This window comes from Panthera onca, chromosome Y (genome assembly GCF_046562875.1).
Source record: "Panthera onca isolate mPanOnc1 chromosome Y, mPanOnc1 haplotype 2, whole genome shotgun sequence".
Taxonomy (NCBI): Eukaryota; Metazoa; Chordata; class Mammalia; order Carnivora; family Felidae; genus Panthera; species Panthera onca.
Genome location: NC_138358.1, coordinates 28,958,787 through 28,977,091, shown reverse-complemented (window position 1 = coordinate 28,977,091; position 18,305 = coordinate 28,958,787). Strand labels below are relative to the sequence as shown.

Below are 18,305 nucleotides of genomic sequence, written 5' to 3'. Positions count from 1 at the left end.
GCGTGGATAGGGGCACCCCTCCCCCAGTGACGGTGCAGGAACTCACTCATGCGTGGATACGGGCACCCCTCCCCCAGCGACGGTGCAGGAACTCACTCATGCGTGGATACGGGCACCCCGCCCCCAGCCACGGTGCAGGAACTCACTCATGCGTGGATACGGGCACCCCGCCCCCAGCGACGGTGCAGGAACTCACTCATGCGTGGATATGGGCACCCCGCCCCCATGGATGGTGCAGGAACTCACTCATGCGTGGATACGGGCACCCCTCCCCCAGCGAGGGTGCAGGAACTCACTCATGCGTGGATATGGGTAGCCTTTTCCCCAGCGACGGCGCAGGAGCTCACTCATGCATGCACTGCACGCACTCCTATACTCATTCATGGATTCCCTCCTCCTTTGACTGAAGCGTGTGTTCAGTTATTCCCTTCGCTCACTCACTCACCGGCCGATAGGCTCGCTCACTGTTGCATCCATGCCTGAGGCCGGTCACTTACATATCCAAGTCTTAGACCCACCCTCTGGTGCTTTGCGGGGTCACAGGCACACCCCTGCGTGCGCACGCGCGCCCACTCGCGCGCACACTCACAGGTGCCCTGGCCCAGGCGCGCACGGATTCAAGCGCTGAGGCGCCAAGACTTCATTAATCTTGTGGTCCTCTCCCGCCTTCCTGCGCGCGCCCGCTTCGCTCTTCCCTGCGCTCGCCCCGAATTCGGTTAAGATCCAGCGTCGCGGTCCCTGCGGGTAGGTCTCCAGCGTGGCCTCCGCAGGGCAGCTCGCTGGCCTTGAGCCCAGGCCGGCCAGGCCACTGCAAACATTTACTTTGGGGCGGGCTGGTTGAAGGTTAAATGTGCAAACCTCCAAACCTGGGGCTCCAGGATTTGGCAAGGAGGGGGCTTGGGGGTGGGGTGGGGTGGGGTGGGGGCAGGGGCGGGACGGAGGGCTGTCGCGGCTCAGTCTGGCGCTGGCCCGGGGCGGGGGGGGGGGGGGCGGGGGGGGCGGGGTCTGCGGCGGAGGTGGGGACCTGTGCCCCTGCGGCCGAGCGGGGGTGGGGCCTGGCTTCCGGCTAGCGGCCAATCGCGGGGCGCGGGCCGCGGGGCCTCTCAGCGCCTGCCCGGCCAGAGGCTGCCGGAGCGCAGGAGGTGTGGGGGGCGCGCAGAAGGCATGGGGGGGCGGGACTGAGGGGGCTGGGCGGGATCTGGGGAGGGGGCGCTGGGCTGCCGGAGTGCGCAGGAGGTGTGGGGGGCGCGCAGAAGGTATTGGGGGGCGCGCGGCTGCGGGGGCTGGGCAGGGATCTGGGGAGGGGGCGCCGGGCTGCCGGAGTGCGCAGGAGGTGTGGGGGGCGCGCAGAAGGCATGGGGGGGCGGGACTGAGGGGGCTGGGCGGGATCTGGGGAGGGGGCGCTGGGCTGCCGGAGTGCGCAGGAGGTGTGGGGGGCGCGGGGTTGCTGGGTCCTGGGCAGGAGTCCGGGGAGGGTGTCTCCGGGTTGCTGGTGAGCTCGGGACGTGCGGGGGCGTGGAGGCTGCTGGGGCGTGGCGGGGACCGGGCGGGGGACGCTGCGGGGGAGCCGAGGGACGAGGGGCGGGGTGGCGCACGCTGTGGGGGGACCCGCAGGGAAGGAGGCGACAGGGGCGCGGGGCCAGGGTGGGGCCGAGGCCTCCGGGCGCTAGTAGGAGGGGCGGGGCGCGGCGGGGCCGCAGGTGACTCGGGAGCTTCGAGGGGTCTAGGGGCCCCCCGGAGGGAGCGGGGGGCACGGTGGAGGCTGGAGGGCGGAGGCTGGAGGGAGTGCCGGGCACGGCGGGGACGCTTCTGCCACCCGGGCGGACGGGCTAGGGCCAGAGCAAGCCTGAGGGTGCCCCGGGGCGCAGAGGGGTCGCAGGTGACTCCGGGTCGGGGAAACAGGGTCGAGGGGAGCTTGGCTGGAGGACAGAGGCTGCCCACGAGCACGGACGAGGACGTGCAGGGTACGGGGGTCGTGGAGGGGGCTCGGGTTCAGCAGGGCCCAGGGTCGGGGCGCGCCGGGCTGGGGCTGCAGCTGTGGGTATCTGGAGTGCAGCTGTCGCCTGCAGGCCTGGAGCTCCGCGCGGGTCCCCTGGAGACGACGACGACGACGCCGCCGCCTCTGCTAGGCCCTGCTCCAGCCGGCGGAGTCCACCCGCGCGCCGAGGAGAGCCCAGACGGTCAGCCCCACTGTGCGCCAGGCGACGAGCGCGGAACCATGCCGGGTGAGTCGGAGAAGACTTTGCGTTTAGCCTCTCTGTTCCTTCTGGCACCTGTGAGATCCATCTGATCTGGAGAGACCCCCGCTGTGCCCCCACAGTCTCCCCAAGCCCCTCGCCTCCCCAGTGCCACCCGAGTGTTTCCAAGCTTTCGCAGAGCCTGGGGCTGCCAGGTGGGCGGAGTTGGGGTGAGTCTCACCAGCGGGGAGGGGCCATTTATAGCATGGGCAGGGGGCGTTCTCAGCAACCGGGCGACAGATAGCAGGTTCCGGATCATCTCCTCGCACGGCAGCAAGCTTAGGGTGGGCGCACACCTGGGACTTAAGGCTGGGCCTGACCCGGAAGGCTCAGATCCAGCCCTTTGCACGTGGCCTTGGGTTTTGTGGATGTCAAACGTGGACACTTCAGGGAGCCACACAATTAGGTGATTAGCGTGTGACGTTCGCCCCCGAGAAAGATGCCTGTCCTCCTGCTGGCACAAAGCCACCTCCCGTCTTGCACCAGACCAGACGTGACCATGCACGAGCCCATTAGAAAAAGAAAAAAAAAAAACCACGTTACTTTTTATTCAGAGGTTGGTAAATCTGTGTTTTCCTCTTCTCTGGCCTTAGAAAGGAGACTTGTTGAGCGGGGACGCAGGACCATGGTTCCCTGTGGTTCCCGCTGTTAAGAGTCTGTTCCCAGGAGGAGGAAAACAGGTCCTGTGTTGCAGGGAGAGGCCTGCGTTCCTGCACAGGGGAAACCACCTTCCCGAAGCCGCTGGGGCCTGTGGATAATGGCAGCATTCAGCGAGAGGCGTTGGGACACATCCCGGTCAGCCCTGCAACGTGCTCCAAGACCCCAACTGTGGATTCCACATTTTCCTTGGGTGGGGGCGGGGGGAACAGAAACCAGCTTTGAGTAAAAGCGGACGGGGCGGAGGAGGGAGCCAGCCGGCTGTGTTATTTCGGAGGGGGGCGGATGGAAGACAGGTCAAGTGGAGGACAGGCCAGGAAGAGACACGGGTAAAAATAAACGGGTTTCTTCCAGACCCATTGGGAAACTCTCAGCTGCCACGTTCGTCCGGCTGAACTCGCTTTTGCAGGAATATCTGTTTTGTTTTTTTTTTCTTAAACCCGCATTGGCTGATGCCTTATGGAAACTTGGTCGGTGCTTAAAAGCAGGACTGTGTGGGTGGGTGAATTCTCATCCTTGTCAAGGTGGAGACCCATTGGTCTGCGTTGCTTCCTCTGATGGGGGTCCTCCCTGTGAGTGATTTTGCGCACTCCCGTTAGCGGGATCACGAAGCCGTCCGTCCTGAGCAGAATCAGGCCCGGGTCCTTGTGTCCAACCCGCTCAGTGGTTCCAGCCCCGGCTGTGACTTCTGTAGGAAATCAGCGAACGAACTACCTGTCCGCAGAGCGTCATTTGGGGTTCCCGGAGACCCCGTGCCTCACGAGGAAGCCGCTGATGTGTCCAATCCCGGTCGTTCTGAAACGTGAGATGGTTGGAAATCTAATTAATTGTTCTGGGCCTGACGGTTGCCTTAGGTACAGGGCAGCCGGGCTCCTGATCATCGAAAAGATCAATGAGTAAGAGTAACCTAGTTGGGTCTTTGTCGGGTCGTGCTGTTACCTTCCGCTCGGCCAGAATTTGATGTTCTTTTTTTGGGTGCTATCCGAGCAAGCTTCGTTGGGGATTTTCTTTTTCTGTGAGGAAGGGTCGCTGGGTGATTTCTCTGCTGCGTTTCCCCCGGGCTGGGTGTGCCATTACCGGACTCCTGTGACAAATACTCTCGATGACGTGTCTCAGATAACATACGTGTCTTTTCTCCTGGTCCTGGAGGCTGGGAGTCAGATCCGGGCGGGGCTGAGACTGGTTCTTCCTGTGGCCTCTCTTTTTCGTGTGTAGACCGTCTTGTCCCCGTGTCCTCATATGGTCGTCCCTCTGTGCCTTTCTGTATCCTAAACTCCTCTTATAAGGACCTCAGTCCTGTGGGATCACGCCCACCCTACTGAGCTCATTTTACCTTAATCTCCTCTTCAAAGACCCCATCTCCAGATATATCCATATTCTGAGGTCCCGGGGGGAAGATTTTGTGTGAATTTGGCGGGGTGACGTAATTCAGCTCATAACACCCATCGATTACATCAGGTACATTTATGTCCCTACAAAACGCTGCAAAACCAGTGTGTGCCGTTACCAGTTTTTGGACTCTTTCGTGTTCTGTTCCACCCAGGACCTTATCTCGGGCCAGTTGAGCAACACTTGCCTCTTGTCTGCATGGCCATCCTGTCACAGGGTCATCCGTTCTGGTCCGGGGCTCTCTCTTGTCACCGTGAGGTCTCTGGGGGACCCCAGTCTTTGTTCCCATGTCTCAGGCATCGCAGGGGTGTCTCCTCGGCCTTCCAGCACCTCGTGGCAAAACTACCCTCCTTGCTTTTCCCACGACATTGTTTTTTGTTGTCCATATTTCTGTGAGTACTATCCCTGTCCCTGCAGACTGAACAGCATTCAAAGCCAGTTGTGTAAAAAACAAAACAAAACAAAACCAAAACAAACTAGATTGATAGGAAAAGAGATAACTAGATGATGGATGGATGGATGGATGGATGGATGGATGGGCGGATAGATAACAGACAGACAAACAGATATGATGGATGGATGAATGGATAGATAGGTGATTGTAATAAATGGTTGACAGATGACAGGTGGTGCATAATATGTGGTAAGTAAATGATAGATGATGGATATATAGATAGATGGTAGCTGATTGATATGTTGGCGATATAGATAGATAGATGATAGATAGATAAATAGATAACAGATAGAACGGATTGATGGATAGATAGATATAGATGGATAGATAGATATGATGGATCGATGGATGGATAGATGGATGGATTTATTGATGGATGGATGGATGAATGGATGGATGGATAAATAGATGGATAGATAGATATGATGGATAGATAGATAGATATGATGGATGGATTACATAGATAGATAGATAGATAGATAGATGATAGTTGGATGGATAGATACATAGGTATGATGGATGGATAGATAGATAGATAGATATGATGGATGGATGGACAGATAGATAGACACAGAAATAGATGGATAGTTAGAGGGATGGATGGGTGGATAAATATAGATAGATGATAGATAGATAGATAGATAGATAGATAGATAGATAGATATGATGGGTGGATAGATGGATGGATTTATTGATGGATGGATGGATAGATAGATAGATAGATAGATAGATATGATGGATGGATGGACAGATAGATAGATAGACAGACAGACACAGAAATAGATGGATGGTTAGAGGGATGGATGGGTGGATAGATATAGATAGATGATAGATAGATAGATAGATAGATAGATAAGATAGATAGATAGATATGATGGATGGGTGGATAGATGGATGGATTTATGGATGGATGGATGGATGGATAGATAGATAGACAGATAGATAGATAATGATGGATGGACAGATAGATAACAGGTAGGTAGATGGGTATTTCGTGCCTAGAAAGTTGAGTTCTCAAATGTGGGGTAAGACTCAAGCCACAGAGGAGACCATTCGCCCACTCCTCTTAACGCAGCAGCAGCAGCCACGTGCAGACGGGATCCTGTTGTGACAAATGCACCTTGGAATGTAGCCCTATGGCATGTAAAGGTCAGGGAGGCGCCCCAAGAAACAGGCCTCGCTCAGAAGCTTGCCTTTGTCACATTATATTTACTGTGAATGTGAGTCCTTCAGGCCCTCCTTTGGGAGCCGCCAGCCCTGCTGGGAGGGGAGGGGAGGGGAGGGCTCCGCTCGGCTCTCTGGCCTTCGAGAACCGAGGTCTGTGTGTTCGGGCCCCACGCTGCGTGCTGCGAATTTTAATTTCTGCAGACAGCACGGAGCCTGCCCAGGATTTCTTTACGCTGTTGTGTCTCTCCTGGCAACGCGCTCTGGGCGGACCAGGAACTAAGTCTGGAAGTCCCAGGAGACACGAACACCGGGAGAGACTATGCACTTGGATTGCAAATGGCCCTCAACGGGATCTGCTGTTACCGTTTCCTCCTGTCCTGTCCACGCGGTGGGAAACCAGGCGTAGCTTTTTTGTGGCGAGTCTCACGGGCATCTAGAATGTAGCTCAGATCATCGGACGGTGGCTGACTCGTTTCCATATGCTTGGGCTCAGGATCAGATATTTGGAGCATCAGTACCTTGTAATCATATTCTGCTGGGCTGTGCTTCACGGGTGGGGTCTCCTTACACTCCATGGGTGTCTGTGTGATTTTTTTTTTTAGTTTTGTTTTTAATATTTACTTATTTTTCAGAAACAGAGAGTGTGTGTGAGCAGGAGAGGGGCAGAGAGAGAGAGAGAGAGAAACACAGAATGGGAAGCAGGCTCCAGGCTCTGAGCTGTCAGCACAGAGCCCCACGCGGGGCTCGAACTCACGAACCGTGAGATCGTGACCTGAGCTAAAGTCGGACGCTCAACGACTGAGCCCCCCAGACGCCCCTGTGTGTGTTTTGCAATGAAAAGGGACGTCAGGGAGCCCGACTGGGAAGCGTGTGACTCTTGATCTCGGGGGCGTGAGTTCAAGGGCCACGTGGGATGTACAGGCTATTAAAAAAAAATAAAGGAAAACATAAAAAAAAGGAAGGATGTAAGGAAAGTGTTCCCAGGGAACGTTTGAGAAATATCGAGCAGTTTGCGATGATTCAGAGGCAGAGACAGGGCTGACCTCGAACCCGGCCACCTGGGGAGACGCCTCGGGACGTCACTCTGGTGTTTTTGTCCACGTCCACAGTGTTGGACCAGGCGTTTGTGACGCTGGCCACCAATGACACGTACTGCCAGGGCGCTCTGGTGCTGGGACAGTCGCTGAGGACGCAGCGGGCGACCCGGAAGCTGGTGGTTCTCATCACCTCACAGGTGTCCAGCCTGCTCAGGTAAGACGGGGAGATTCTCACGCGCTCGGCCGCTTCCTGCTGCCGTGCAGGGACGCGAGGCCGCCGATGCTCAGGGAGGTGCGGGGGGTCCGGAGCACGGGCCGTCACGGGGGGCGTGTGACTCTGGTACGCGCCAGTTGTGATCCACGTAGGCAGGTCCCCCAAAGGAAGATAGAGATGTCAGTTCGGGAGTCGGGGGATCCTCAGGCGGTTCTGCAGGAGCCTTGGGAGGGCGGAACGGGGCTCTGCTTCCCGATGAGTGCGTACGTGTCCCCGTGTTGCACGCAGATTTCCGGGCGTCTGTCTGTCGTGGTGGTGAGTGCGTGTCTGGGTACGGAGGAGAGCTCTGGGTTTCTCGTGGTGACTCTGGGAGAGAGAGGCTGGGGAGGGTTGGCCAGCAGGCCCAGGGATGTCACAACCAGGCGAGCCACGCGAGGGACGGCTGATCGAGAAGCCTCACGGTGCCTGATGGGTTGGCTGCTGTCGGTGCCCCTCTCTGGCCCCCTGTTAGCAGCACCCCTCGGGCGGGCGTACCAAGCTGGGATCCCAGCCTGCACATCCACGCTGTGCCTGCCACCTGCTCCCCGGGACGAGACACTGGGAGCGGTCGGGAGGTCGGCGGTACGCGAGGGTGGGGTTGAGGGTCCCATGAAGGAGAGCGGGGGTGGTGGGGTGGGGGCATTGCGGGCACACAGCACCAGCCCAGTAGAAACAGGACCCCCACTTGGCCCATGGTCAGCGGGCACAGTGTGTGTACAGGCAGGGACAAGGACGCAGGTGCAGGAGGCGGGGACAAGGAAGCAGGTGCAGGAGGCGGGGACAAGGAAGCAGGTGCAGGAGGAAGGGACAAGGAAGCAGGTGCAGGTTCCTGCCTCGACGGGCCTCTGACATGTGTCCTGGGAACAGGGGGCGCCCCTGCAGCGATCTGAATTGAGGCGTTCCATAGTCCGGGACCTTGAGATCGCCACGCAAGGTTTGCCACGGGAGGTCGAGGACGATTCCAAGCTCAGATTGATCACGACGCCTTCACGGCCATGGGCGCATGCTCGCGAATGCAGACACATGAGCTCCTCAGACATCCTGGTTCTGTAGAGCGGGTTGTGCATTCGCACCTGAGCGTGGGGAGGCTCCCGTCTGTGCAGACGCGCGTAGGGGTGTCACCACACGGTCACGAATGGTGCTCGTTTGCGTGGGCAACCCCGCGTTCCTTCTGGGTGCTTTCCGGGTGACCCCGGTCATGACTCCAGGAGCAGATCCCATGACTGCCCGTTTTTCCTTTTCTACATTTACTTCTAATAAAGAGAATTCTCTTTTTTCTTCATCTTCCTACTAAAGAGAATTGTCTTGAAGGTGACTGTTGTAAGAACAGACTTGTGTGAATTCAGGGCTCCCGGAGGCACGGTCTGGATGTCTGCAGTTTGGAGGAGATGGTCATTGCGACATGGCGTTAGCATCTTGCATTTTTATCCTTGGCTGTGGGGGCCGTGGGGTGAGGTCAGAGGACGCCTTCCTGGAGGCAGGGGCTGGAGACGGGAGTCAGGCTCTGAGTGACGTTTATTTATTATTGAGAGACAGAGAGAGACAGAGTATGAGCAGGGGAGGGGTGGAGAGAGAGGGAGACACAATCGGAAGCAGGCTTCAGGCTCTGAGCTGTCAGCACAGAGCCTGACGCGGGCCTCGAACCCGTGAACCGTGAGATCATGACCTGGGGCGATAAAGAGAGTCGGACACTTAACTGAGCCACCCAGGTGCCCCTAGTTATCAGGTTTTATTTAAACCCCTGGATAGTTCATGTGTACTCTTATTTAGTTTCAGGTGTCTAATATAGTTGTTAAACATGTCCATACAGGATCTGGGGCTCATCGCAACAGGTGCCCTCCTTCGTCCTTGTCACCTGTTCCCCAACCCCCACCCCTCCTCCTCTATCTGATATATTTATTTGATAAAGGATGGACAGATGGATTGGATCACACGTACAAGGAAGGAAAAGCAGAGGCGATCAGAGGGTTTTTCCGAGTGTCAGGATCCAGACAAGAGACGCTATCTAATCAAGTGGAGAATTCACACGTTACATAATACCGCTCAAGACCGTGCACCAACGATCCCTATACAAAGCACGTAAAAATAAAACCTATCTGATACACAGGCAAACGGAAAGAACCGTAGAGGGAGAGTCTTTTCATAGCGTTTTGCTGGTTTTTAACTCACAAAGCAGACATGTAAGTTGATCTAATGAATAAAGCATAAGGTATCTCTTAAACGTTACGCGTTCTATAAACAATGGTCCTTTTTCTCATCTGCCACGGACCACTTAGAAAAATTGATTTTATACTCACGGCACAAGGAGGCATTTAATGTGTTACTTGGCGCAGGAATTGGATGTTATGTCCTTTGACTGTAATGTGACAAACGTAGACATTAAGAGCAAAACACATTTAAAAAACAGCATTACCCTCAGACATTTTAAATCAGAAATTCTCTGCTTGGGATTCTGCTTCCTCTCTCTCTCTCTCTCTCTCTCTCTCTGCCCCTCCCTGGTTGGCGCTCTCTCTGTCTTTTTCAAAATAAATAAATAAACTTAAAAAAAAAAACGGAATCTTAAAAAAGAATGCTAGAAGGCATAGAAAACATTGCTACCCAGTACCTGGGGGTGGGGAACAGAGACTTATCAGTTAGAAGGTCCTGAGACTGGGCACTTGATCAAGGACGTTCTGTTACGTTGGCCACAAGAAATTCATTTCCATGTGATAGGAACTATCTCAGAACCTAGGGGGGAAAATGAACGTGTTCATTTATTTTAACAAACTGTCCTAAGCTTGAGACCCCAACTTGATTTACAGAGAAAGGCAGTGATCCAGTCCTTTTAATATAAAGTTAAACGTGTACCAGGATAAAATCCAGATGAGGAAGTGTAACATTTTTTAAAGTGTACACAAATCTTAGAAGTCGGTAGATCAGGGTGCCTTGGCTCGGGCACTACTGCCATTTGGGGCTGGATGTCTGTCTGTTGTGGGGTGTCTTGTGCATTGTTGGGTGCTGACCAGCATCTCTGGTCTCCATTCGGGATATGCCGGTAGAGTCACCACCCACGACCCTCCCTGCGGTTGTCAGAAAGACACGTGTCTCCAGACACTGATATGATGGATGGGCCATTCATCCGAAAGCTGGGAAAACCATTCTAAATTAAATCAGAGGCTGAGAGCCAGACCTCTGTTGGTCAGAAATACCATGTGTAAACGTGAAAGATCAAATAAATAAACTAAGGGGCACATTAAGGAGATCTGCGGTGGGGACGAGGCTTGTTGTCTGTATCATGTTCAAGGAAGTCTTACAAACAGGACGCACAGACGGACAGGTGGACATAACAGGGGTGGAGGGTGGGAAGCATCACTATATCTTTGGAGGATATTTGTACCCAGAGAGGTAGTCTTGGTTGGGATTAAGATGGAAAACGTGGGGTACTTCCTGGTTGCCTACTGTCCCATCAGTTGCCCCGGTGATTGGGGACAGTCATATTTTTTTAGAGAGAACAGTCCTCCAAGAGCCCAAAGCATTCCCATGACTCCCATGTGATTCCCTCCTCAGTTCCCGTCTCCTCGGGGTCGGTACAAGCTGTCCACACTGACTTTCTGGCAGTCTCTGGTCCACCGAAGACGAGCTGTAAAATATTCAGAAATGTTCACTAACCCTGGGAAGGTCCAGTGTTGGAGAATCATGACACGGTTTGCAGGCGTCGGGAGAGCTGAGGAACGGTGCCCTGTGGTCCAGTAGAAGACAGACAGTGACAGGTGACCGCAAGTGACCAAGGGTGTGAGCATGGGGACCACCACTCTGCTTTTGTCCGCTGTAGGGTCCAAGTGCAGAGTGGAGTCATCTTTCTGCACAGAAACAAACCCAGGAGCACATGCTCGGAGCTTCAAACTAATTGTATTCGTGACACTCAACTCCAAGACCAGGGATTTATTCTGAGAAAACAAGCAGAACTGAACAAAAGAATTCAAAGACGTGACACCACCATCTATTTGTAGCAACGCTGAGTGATGCTTTTTTTGCCCTCCACCCTCCTGGCTCCCAGATCTTTACACAACCCTGAGGATGCCATAAATTCCATAAATAACTGGGTTAAAAGCAAGGGGAACTTGGCGTTGAAATAGTACTCTTTCAGACACGTAGGTACTTTCAATACTGTTCAGTGAAGCACACAAAAAAAAGTAAGGCACGAGCGTAAAAGCTGGTATGGGATACAACGGATCGACTGGGAAATGCCAACACCTGCCTAATAATGGAAATTTCAAAAAGAGAAAAAGAACGGATTGTAGGGAGGAACTCATCTCCTATTTCCGCTTTGAGAAAGGATTTTAGGTTGCGAATGCCCCGTGAGCGTTGAGCACATGAATGAACCCAACAAAGAGCGGAGAAAGGCGCTAAGTGCACTTGAGCATCCGTCAGGTTGAGACAGTGGATGTCTCACATTCTCTGGAGCACAAAGTACTTGTGGAATGGGATTTCTCAGTTCGGCCACATTAATGCAGTTCGAAAGCAAAATAAAGATGTTCCAAATACGTAAAAGCTTAATAATTCTACTGCTCAAAGACCTTTTGGGAACATAATGACTTCAGGATGTACTCAACCAGAATGAACTATGAATCCAGGCAGGAACTTGTAATATAAGAAGCATTGCTAAACAAATAACTAAGTAGAACTCGGATTAAATTGTAAATGCATTGTGCATAATTACGAAAATAGTCTGGGATTTACACTCCACAACAAGGTGATTGTGGAGTGCAGTGGGGAGGGACAGAAGTGAACATCAGGTGATGTTCTTGCCTCTTCTGGGGTGAACATACAGATGCCGACTATCTTCACGTTTGGTAGAAAATATATTTTTAAAAGAATTTTAAATGTTTTATTTTTGAGAGAGAGAGAGAGACCGTGCACGAGCTGGGGAGGGGCAGAGAGGGGGAGACGCAGAATCTGAAGCAGGCTCCAGGCTCTGAGCTGTCAGCATAGAGTCTAACGTGGGGCTCAAACTCATGAACCATGAGATCATGACCTGAGCTGAAGTTGGATGCTCGACCAACTGAGCCACCAGGGTGCCCCAGAAAATATAAGTTCAAATATGTGTGTTGACAGTCTGAGGAAGACTATAACCACCAGAAGACTATAAAGGGTATGTATGCTTCCCAAGCATTAATGGAAAAATGCATGGAATGGAAAAAAAATCTAATCCATGCAGTGGAAGGCGGGAAAGGATTACAAAGAAGAAAGTATGATAAATGTAAAAAAAAAGGGAAAGAATAAAACTGCAGGACTCAGTAAGAATATGTCAATGATGATACTAAAGGTGAATGGGTTAAAAACCCCTTTTAAGGGAGAGAGACTACCGCCAGGGGAAAATAAACATAAAATCCAGCCATATCCTGGATGTGTACAGGAGGCACCTTCAATAGCAACACAAAATGTGGAAAAGAAAGGATGTGCTTGATATTAGATGATTCTGTTCTCATCCAGGACCCTGCATTAATTATCACGTCTGCCCTTGTGACTTCCCATCTATCACATTTTCTTTTTCTTTCCTTACGTGTCATGATCTTGACATTTTCAAATAGTACTGGTCAGTTATGTTATAGAATTCCTTTCAGCTTGGGTTTGTCCAATATTTTCTCGTTAGTAGAGGTTATGCATTTTTGGCAAAAAAAAGAAGTCTGCAGGAGTGATGTACCTCTTTTAGGGCATCCTATCAAGGAGTATGTGATGTGGCTGTGTCCTGTTAGGGTGATATTAACCTTGGTCACATGGGTAAGGTTCTGTCTGTGGGGTTATGATTTTTGTCTTTGTAATTGATAAATATCTTGGGGAGATACATTCAGACTATGAAAACATGCTGCTGCTTCTCAAAACCTTCACACATTGATTTTAGCATCCATCGGAGAACCTTGTCAACAGCAATTATTACTGCAGTGTTAGCCTAATGGTGATTTTCTTTTCTTTTCTTGTTTACAAATGTTATTTTATTTATTGTGAGAGAGAGGGAGAGAGGGTATGCATACAAGTAAGGGAGAGGCCAGAAAGAAAGGGAGAGAGAGAGAGAGGCTGAAGCCGGTTCCACGCTGTCAGCACAGACCTTGATGCGGGGCTCGATCTCACCATCTGTGAGCCAACATCAAGAGTAGGATGGGGGCGCCTGGGTGGCTCACTCGGTTAAGCCGCCGACTTCGGCTCAGGTCATGATCTCGCGGTCTGTGGGTTCGAGCCCCGTGTCGGGCTCTGTGCTGACAGCTCTGAGCCTGGAGCCTGTTTCAGATTCTGTGTCTCCCTCTCTCTGACCCTCCCCCGTTCATGCTCTGTCTCTCTCTGTCTCAAAAATAAATAAACGTTAAAAAAAATTTTTTTTAATAAAAAAAAAGAGTAGGATGCTTACCTGAACCACCCAGCCACCCCCAATGGTGATTTTCTGTTTCCCTCATTCCTAATACATTTATTATTTGGAATTCTTCTGCTAGTCCTTCTTTCCCATTTACTTATCTATTAATTAGCATATTAATACTAATATTATGATATTAATGTATTTTTGATACTAATATTAATACTAATATTGACCCATGAAGATTCATTTTATACTTTGGGTTTCTTATTTGTTTTCCTGTTCAAAGTGCTTCCAGCTTGGGCATGGGTAACTCTCCTGATTGGCTCCCTGTATCCTTTTGACCTTCCACCATCCTTTTTCTAGCTCTTCCTTAATTCTTTGCATCCCCAAACATTCTGGTCTATGATGGAGTAGAACGTAAGCAAAAAAATAAGTTAATGGAATAGAGGGAAATTTCATTTTGACAAAATGTCTTTCAACATTTGAGTGTTGAACTTGTATGCAACTAACAATGTAGGTTTTGAATACATAAAATACAAGCAAAAAGTAAATACATAAAATGAAAAAAATAAAAAATGATCATAAAACAAAAACTGATAGAGATGGTCTGTATCTGCTCAGCATTCATTCCCACAGCACACACATTTTTCTAAGAGAATTGCCTTCTTAAGGGATGACCAGAATCACTCTAAGACAATTTTGTATAGTTGTCAAACTTTTTAAGTTTGCGTAAGGCTTAAGCATGAGTGGGAAGTGTACAAAACTCCATGGCAAAAATAAAGCCTGAACACAAAGATTGCTTGGGGTTTTGGATCCGTGCTCCATTTTGTGAGTAGCAAAGGGGTGTCATCTTGAAGGGATAGCATCTCCTGTGTTGAATATTCCCTTGCTCTCCTAGTATTTGGTGTGGCTCTTTTCCAGGGTTATCCTGTCGAAGGTGTTTGATGAGGTGATCGAGGTGAACCTGATGGACAGTGCAGACTACATCCACCTGGCCTTTCTGAAGAGGCCTGAGCTTGGGGTCACCCTCACCAAGCTTCACTGTTGGACCCTCACCCATTACAGCAAGTGCGTCTTCCTGGATGCAGATACTCTGGTGAGTACGGGGGGGGGGACAGCGAGGAACCCCTCAAAGACCCCTTTTAAGTAGCCTGCTGGTTCTTACTGCTGGGTCCCCACCTCCATCTCTGTCACCAGCATTGACATTCAGTGCATCGGAACCAGATATAAAACAGCACTTGCACTGCCGTAGTCCCCGTTCGGGACACTAAGGGACTTGAAGCCACGCTCCTTCCCTAGGAGGGATTTCTAATCACATCGTTTCATCTACACGAAATCGAATAATTAGAAAAAAGTATTTTGCCTTGATTGTGTATTGAAATGCATAGTCCCAATGGGACTGGAACAGCTGGCTTCTGAGGCTGCGGCTCCCTCCCTTTGTCATTTAGGGTAGTGACCCGAAGGGTGGGAGCCTATGTTGGCTGCCTTCAAAACCAGCCATTGGAAAGCTAAAGCGTGAGAGGGAGTTGGGATGTCGCCAGTCCATTGTAGGTCGTCTTGGTGGGGCAAAAGCATCTCTATGGGAAGACGGGGAGGTGCCAAGGAAAATAAGACCCGTAGCAGCATGGGAGTAATGTTTTCTTTTTCCAAGCAGAGCACAATTTAGAAAGGCAATGGGTGTTGGAGGGATTAATCTGGAATTAATAGTTAAGCTCTGGAAGGCAACATCACGTTGACTTGGAAACCTCTCCGTTCACGGGTTTGCAGAGTTTCGTTGGCCACCTTTGCTGGATTAAAGAGGATATTCAGGTGGGCAAGCTCTACGCAGGATTTTAAAAACCTTGAGAAAATAATGTCGTCTCAGAGATGGTGTTACTTCAGGCGCCTGAAATGAGCCGGAGAGCAGTCTTACTCATAACGCTCTCCTGTGTCTGTTGTAAGCCTAACAGAAGAGTCGGTCAAAAAACATGCACGGCTTTCCAGTCGCTGGACATAGTCTGCCCGTCCTTAAGTGTCTGTGGCGTTTTCACCCGCATCCCAGAGGTAAGAGACGTGTGGCCACACGGTTTCCCATGCTGTGCTTTGCCAGGTGCTGTCCAATATCGATGAGCTGTTTGACAGGGCGGAGTTTTCCGCAGCCCCGGATCCCGGGTGGCCGGACTGCTTCAACAGCGGCGTCTTTGTCTTCCAACCGTCTCTCGAGACGCACGGCCTCTTGCTGCGACATGCCGTGGACCACGGCAGCTTTGACGGTAAGCGAGGGAAGCCGGACGTGGGTGGAAGAGAACGGGGCTCTTCCCAGGAGCCATATCCCTGCCTCATGCTCACCTTCCCCCAGATATGTGAATGGCAAATCGAAGTGAGTTAAAGACGGGTGTGGAAGAATAGGGCCAGGCAGCGTGTTAGGAATTAGTGAAGTCAGTCAGAAAATACGCAACGTAGAAAAGCATTGAAAACATCCGCAGTGAGTAGGAAGGATGGGTCCCCAATCCTGATCATACAGGAGGTAAGCCTTGGTTGGCCAGCCCCTGGAGTAGAATAAAGTGACCCAACGAGAAGCCGATATTTGGCTGGAACAGGCTTTAATAGAGGGGGAGCGTGCTACGACTGTTGTCACGTAAAAGAAAACACGAGACTGATGGAGAGTTGCTACCAGATGGGGTTCATTGTGGGCAAGATGGAGAATTCTGGAGACAACGTGTGAGTTTATTATCAATGGTCTAGGTTATGGGTGGAGAATTTTGGAGACAATATGCGGTGTTAAGATTAACGGTGTGGGCGACCACTCCCTTTTGAGACGAACGGTCGTGTTGTAGTGGGCAGAGAGGAGACACGTAATGGGACCTCGCGGGTGGGTGTGTATATTAAGCCCTTCAAGCGAGTCTTGAATTCTCTCCGAGCGCTGTTCCGTCATCTAGGGGCAGATCAAGGCTTACTGAACAGTTTCTTCAGTAGCTGGTCCACAGCAGACATCCACAAGCACTTACCGTTCATCTACAACTTGAGCAGTAACACGGCATACACCTACAGCCCTGCCTTCAAACGGTAAGTTCTCTGTGTTCTAGATCCTTCTAGAGCAGCTGCTTTCTGGCAACCCTGTCTCTAGAATCTTTATCAGCTTTTGGCATTTGGGTTAAAAAAAATCGGATCCTGGGGCGCCTGGGTGGCTCAGTCAGTTGAGCGTCCGACTTTGGCTCATGTCATGATCTCGCGGTCCGTGAGTTCGAGCCCCGCGTCGGGCTCTGTGCTGACAGCTGGGAGCCTGGAGCCTGCTTCGGATTCTGTGTCTCCTTCTCTCTCTGCCCCTCCCCAATTCATGCTTTGCCTCTCTCTGTCTGTCAAAAATGAATAAACATTAAAAAAAAATTTAAAAATATTAGATTGTCCCTCCATTTGCCTTTTGTAATTATAAATTATAGGAAGTCAAGGCAGGGAGTTTTAATGGTAGTGGTTCTCAGAGTGTGGTCCGAGGAACCCCCAAGGGGTTCTTTTTAATGTCTGCAAAGTCAAAATGACTCGAAAAATAATTCTAAGATACATAAAAATAAAATTAAAAAAATAATTCTAAGATGTTATTTTTTTCTTTTCTTCTCACTTTTTCATGAGTGTATAAGAGTTTTACACTCTATGATGTAATAAAAAATGCACTGAAAAACAAAAAAACCAAAAACAGTGTCCTGAATGCACACAGATATAAGAAGCTGGCTGTTTCCTCTTGGGATGGTCCATGAAAATACAGTTATTTTTCATGAAAAAAGTACGAAATGAACATCAACATCTCAGGGGGTGATTGATTTCTAATGAATTGATTAAATCTGTTTTCAGATTCCTCAGTTTTAATTTCCATTGCAATAAATACGTACAGATAGAATCCACGTGAACAAATCTAGGCTTGTGGTCCTCCGTGCACTTTAAGAATTTCAAAAAGTCCTGGGACGAAAATGTTTGAGATTTGCTGCTCTGGGTGATGCTGTTATAAAGAAAAGTGGAAAATCTGAGCAGAATTGTAGGGACAGAATAATTCTAGAGTGTGCATTTTTAACAGGGGCCAGACTGCCTTCAAGGGGCAGAAATTGGTCCTTGGGGAGTGCAAACATCCTATTCTTTTTAATGTATAAACCAGAGATGTGCATACGGAACACGCATTACAGTGCAAATATAGTATTAAAATTTCATGGGAAGACGGATATGGAAAAAAATGTTTTAAAATGTTGAGAGGAGATGGGGCGCCTGGGTGGCTCAGTCCGTTAAGCGTCCAACTCCGACTCAGGTCATGATCTCACCGTTTCCGAGTTCGAGCCCCATGTCGGGCTCTGTGCTGACAGCTCAGAGCCTGGAGCCTGCTTCGGATTCTGTGTCTCCCTCTCTCTCTGCCCCTCCCCCACTCGTGCTCTGTGTCTCTCTCTCTCAAAAATAAATAGACATCAAAAAAATTTTTTTTATGGGGCGCCTGGGTGGCTCGGTCGGTTAAGCGTCCGACTTCGGCTCGGGTCATGATCTCACGGTCCATGAGTTCAAGCCCCACGTCAGGCTCTGTGCTGACCGCTCAGAGCCTGGAGCCTGTTTCAGATTCTGTGTCTCCCTCTCTCTGACCCTCCCCCGTTCATGCTCTGTCTCTCTGTCTCAAAAATAAATAAACGTTAAAAAAAAATTAAAAAAAAATTTTTTTTTTAAATAAAAAAAAGGTTGAGAGGAGAAAATCCACAATCTTGAGAGGAGAGAAGTCACTTTTTTCATCTGGATCCTGTGCCATCCGTTATAAAAGTGATTTTGGTTTTGATCC

The 18,305-nt window shown here is 50.8% G+C and overlaps 1 protein-coding gene across 4 annotated transcripts in view; it reads left to right on the top strand.

Moving 5' to 3' along the window:
- Positions 1-448: 448 nt before the first annotated feature.
- The window catches only part of LOC145714959 (glycogenin-2-like), a 32,071-nt gene continuing 14,214 nt past the window's right edge, over positions 449-18,305 (top strand). For 2 of the 4 annotated variants that reach the window (XM_081794526.1, XM_081794523.1), the window contains exons 1-6: positions 1,274-1,353; positions 2,070-2,225; positions 7,014-7,155; positions 14,444-14,618; positions 15,612-15,774; positions 16,441-16,567. In XM_081794526.1, the coding sequence (XP_081650652.1) occupies positions 2,219-2,225; positions 7,014-7,155; positions 14,444-14,618; positions 15,612-15,774; positions 16,441-16,567 (614 nt within the window). In that variant the 5' untranslated portion in view covers positions 1,274-1,353; positions 2,070-2,218. Of the gene's footprint in view, positions 745-1,054; positions 1,163-1,273; positions 1,354-2,069; positions 2,226-7,013; positions 7,156-14,443; positions 14,619-15,611; positions 15,775-16,440; positions 16,568-18,305 lie in introns of those variants that run through there. The other 2 variants (XM_081794525.1, XM_081794524.1) reach the window with 2 other exon arrangements.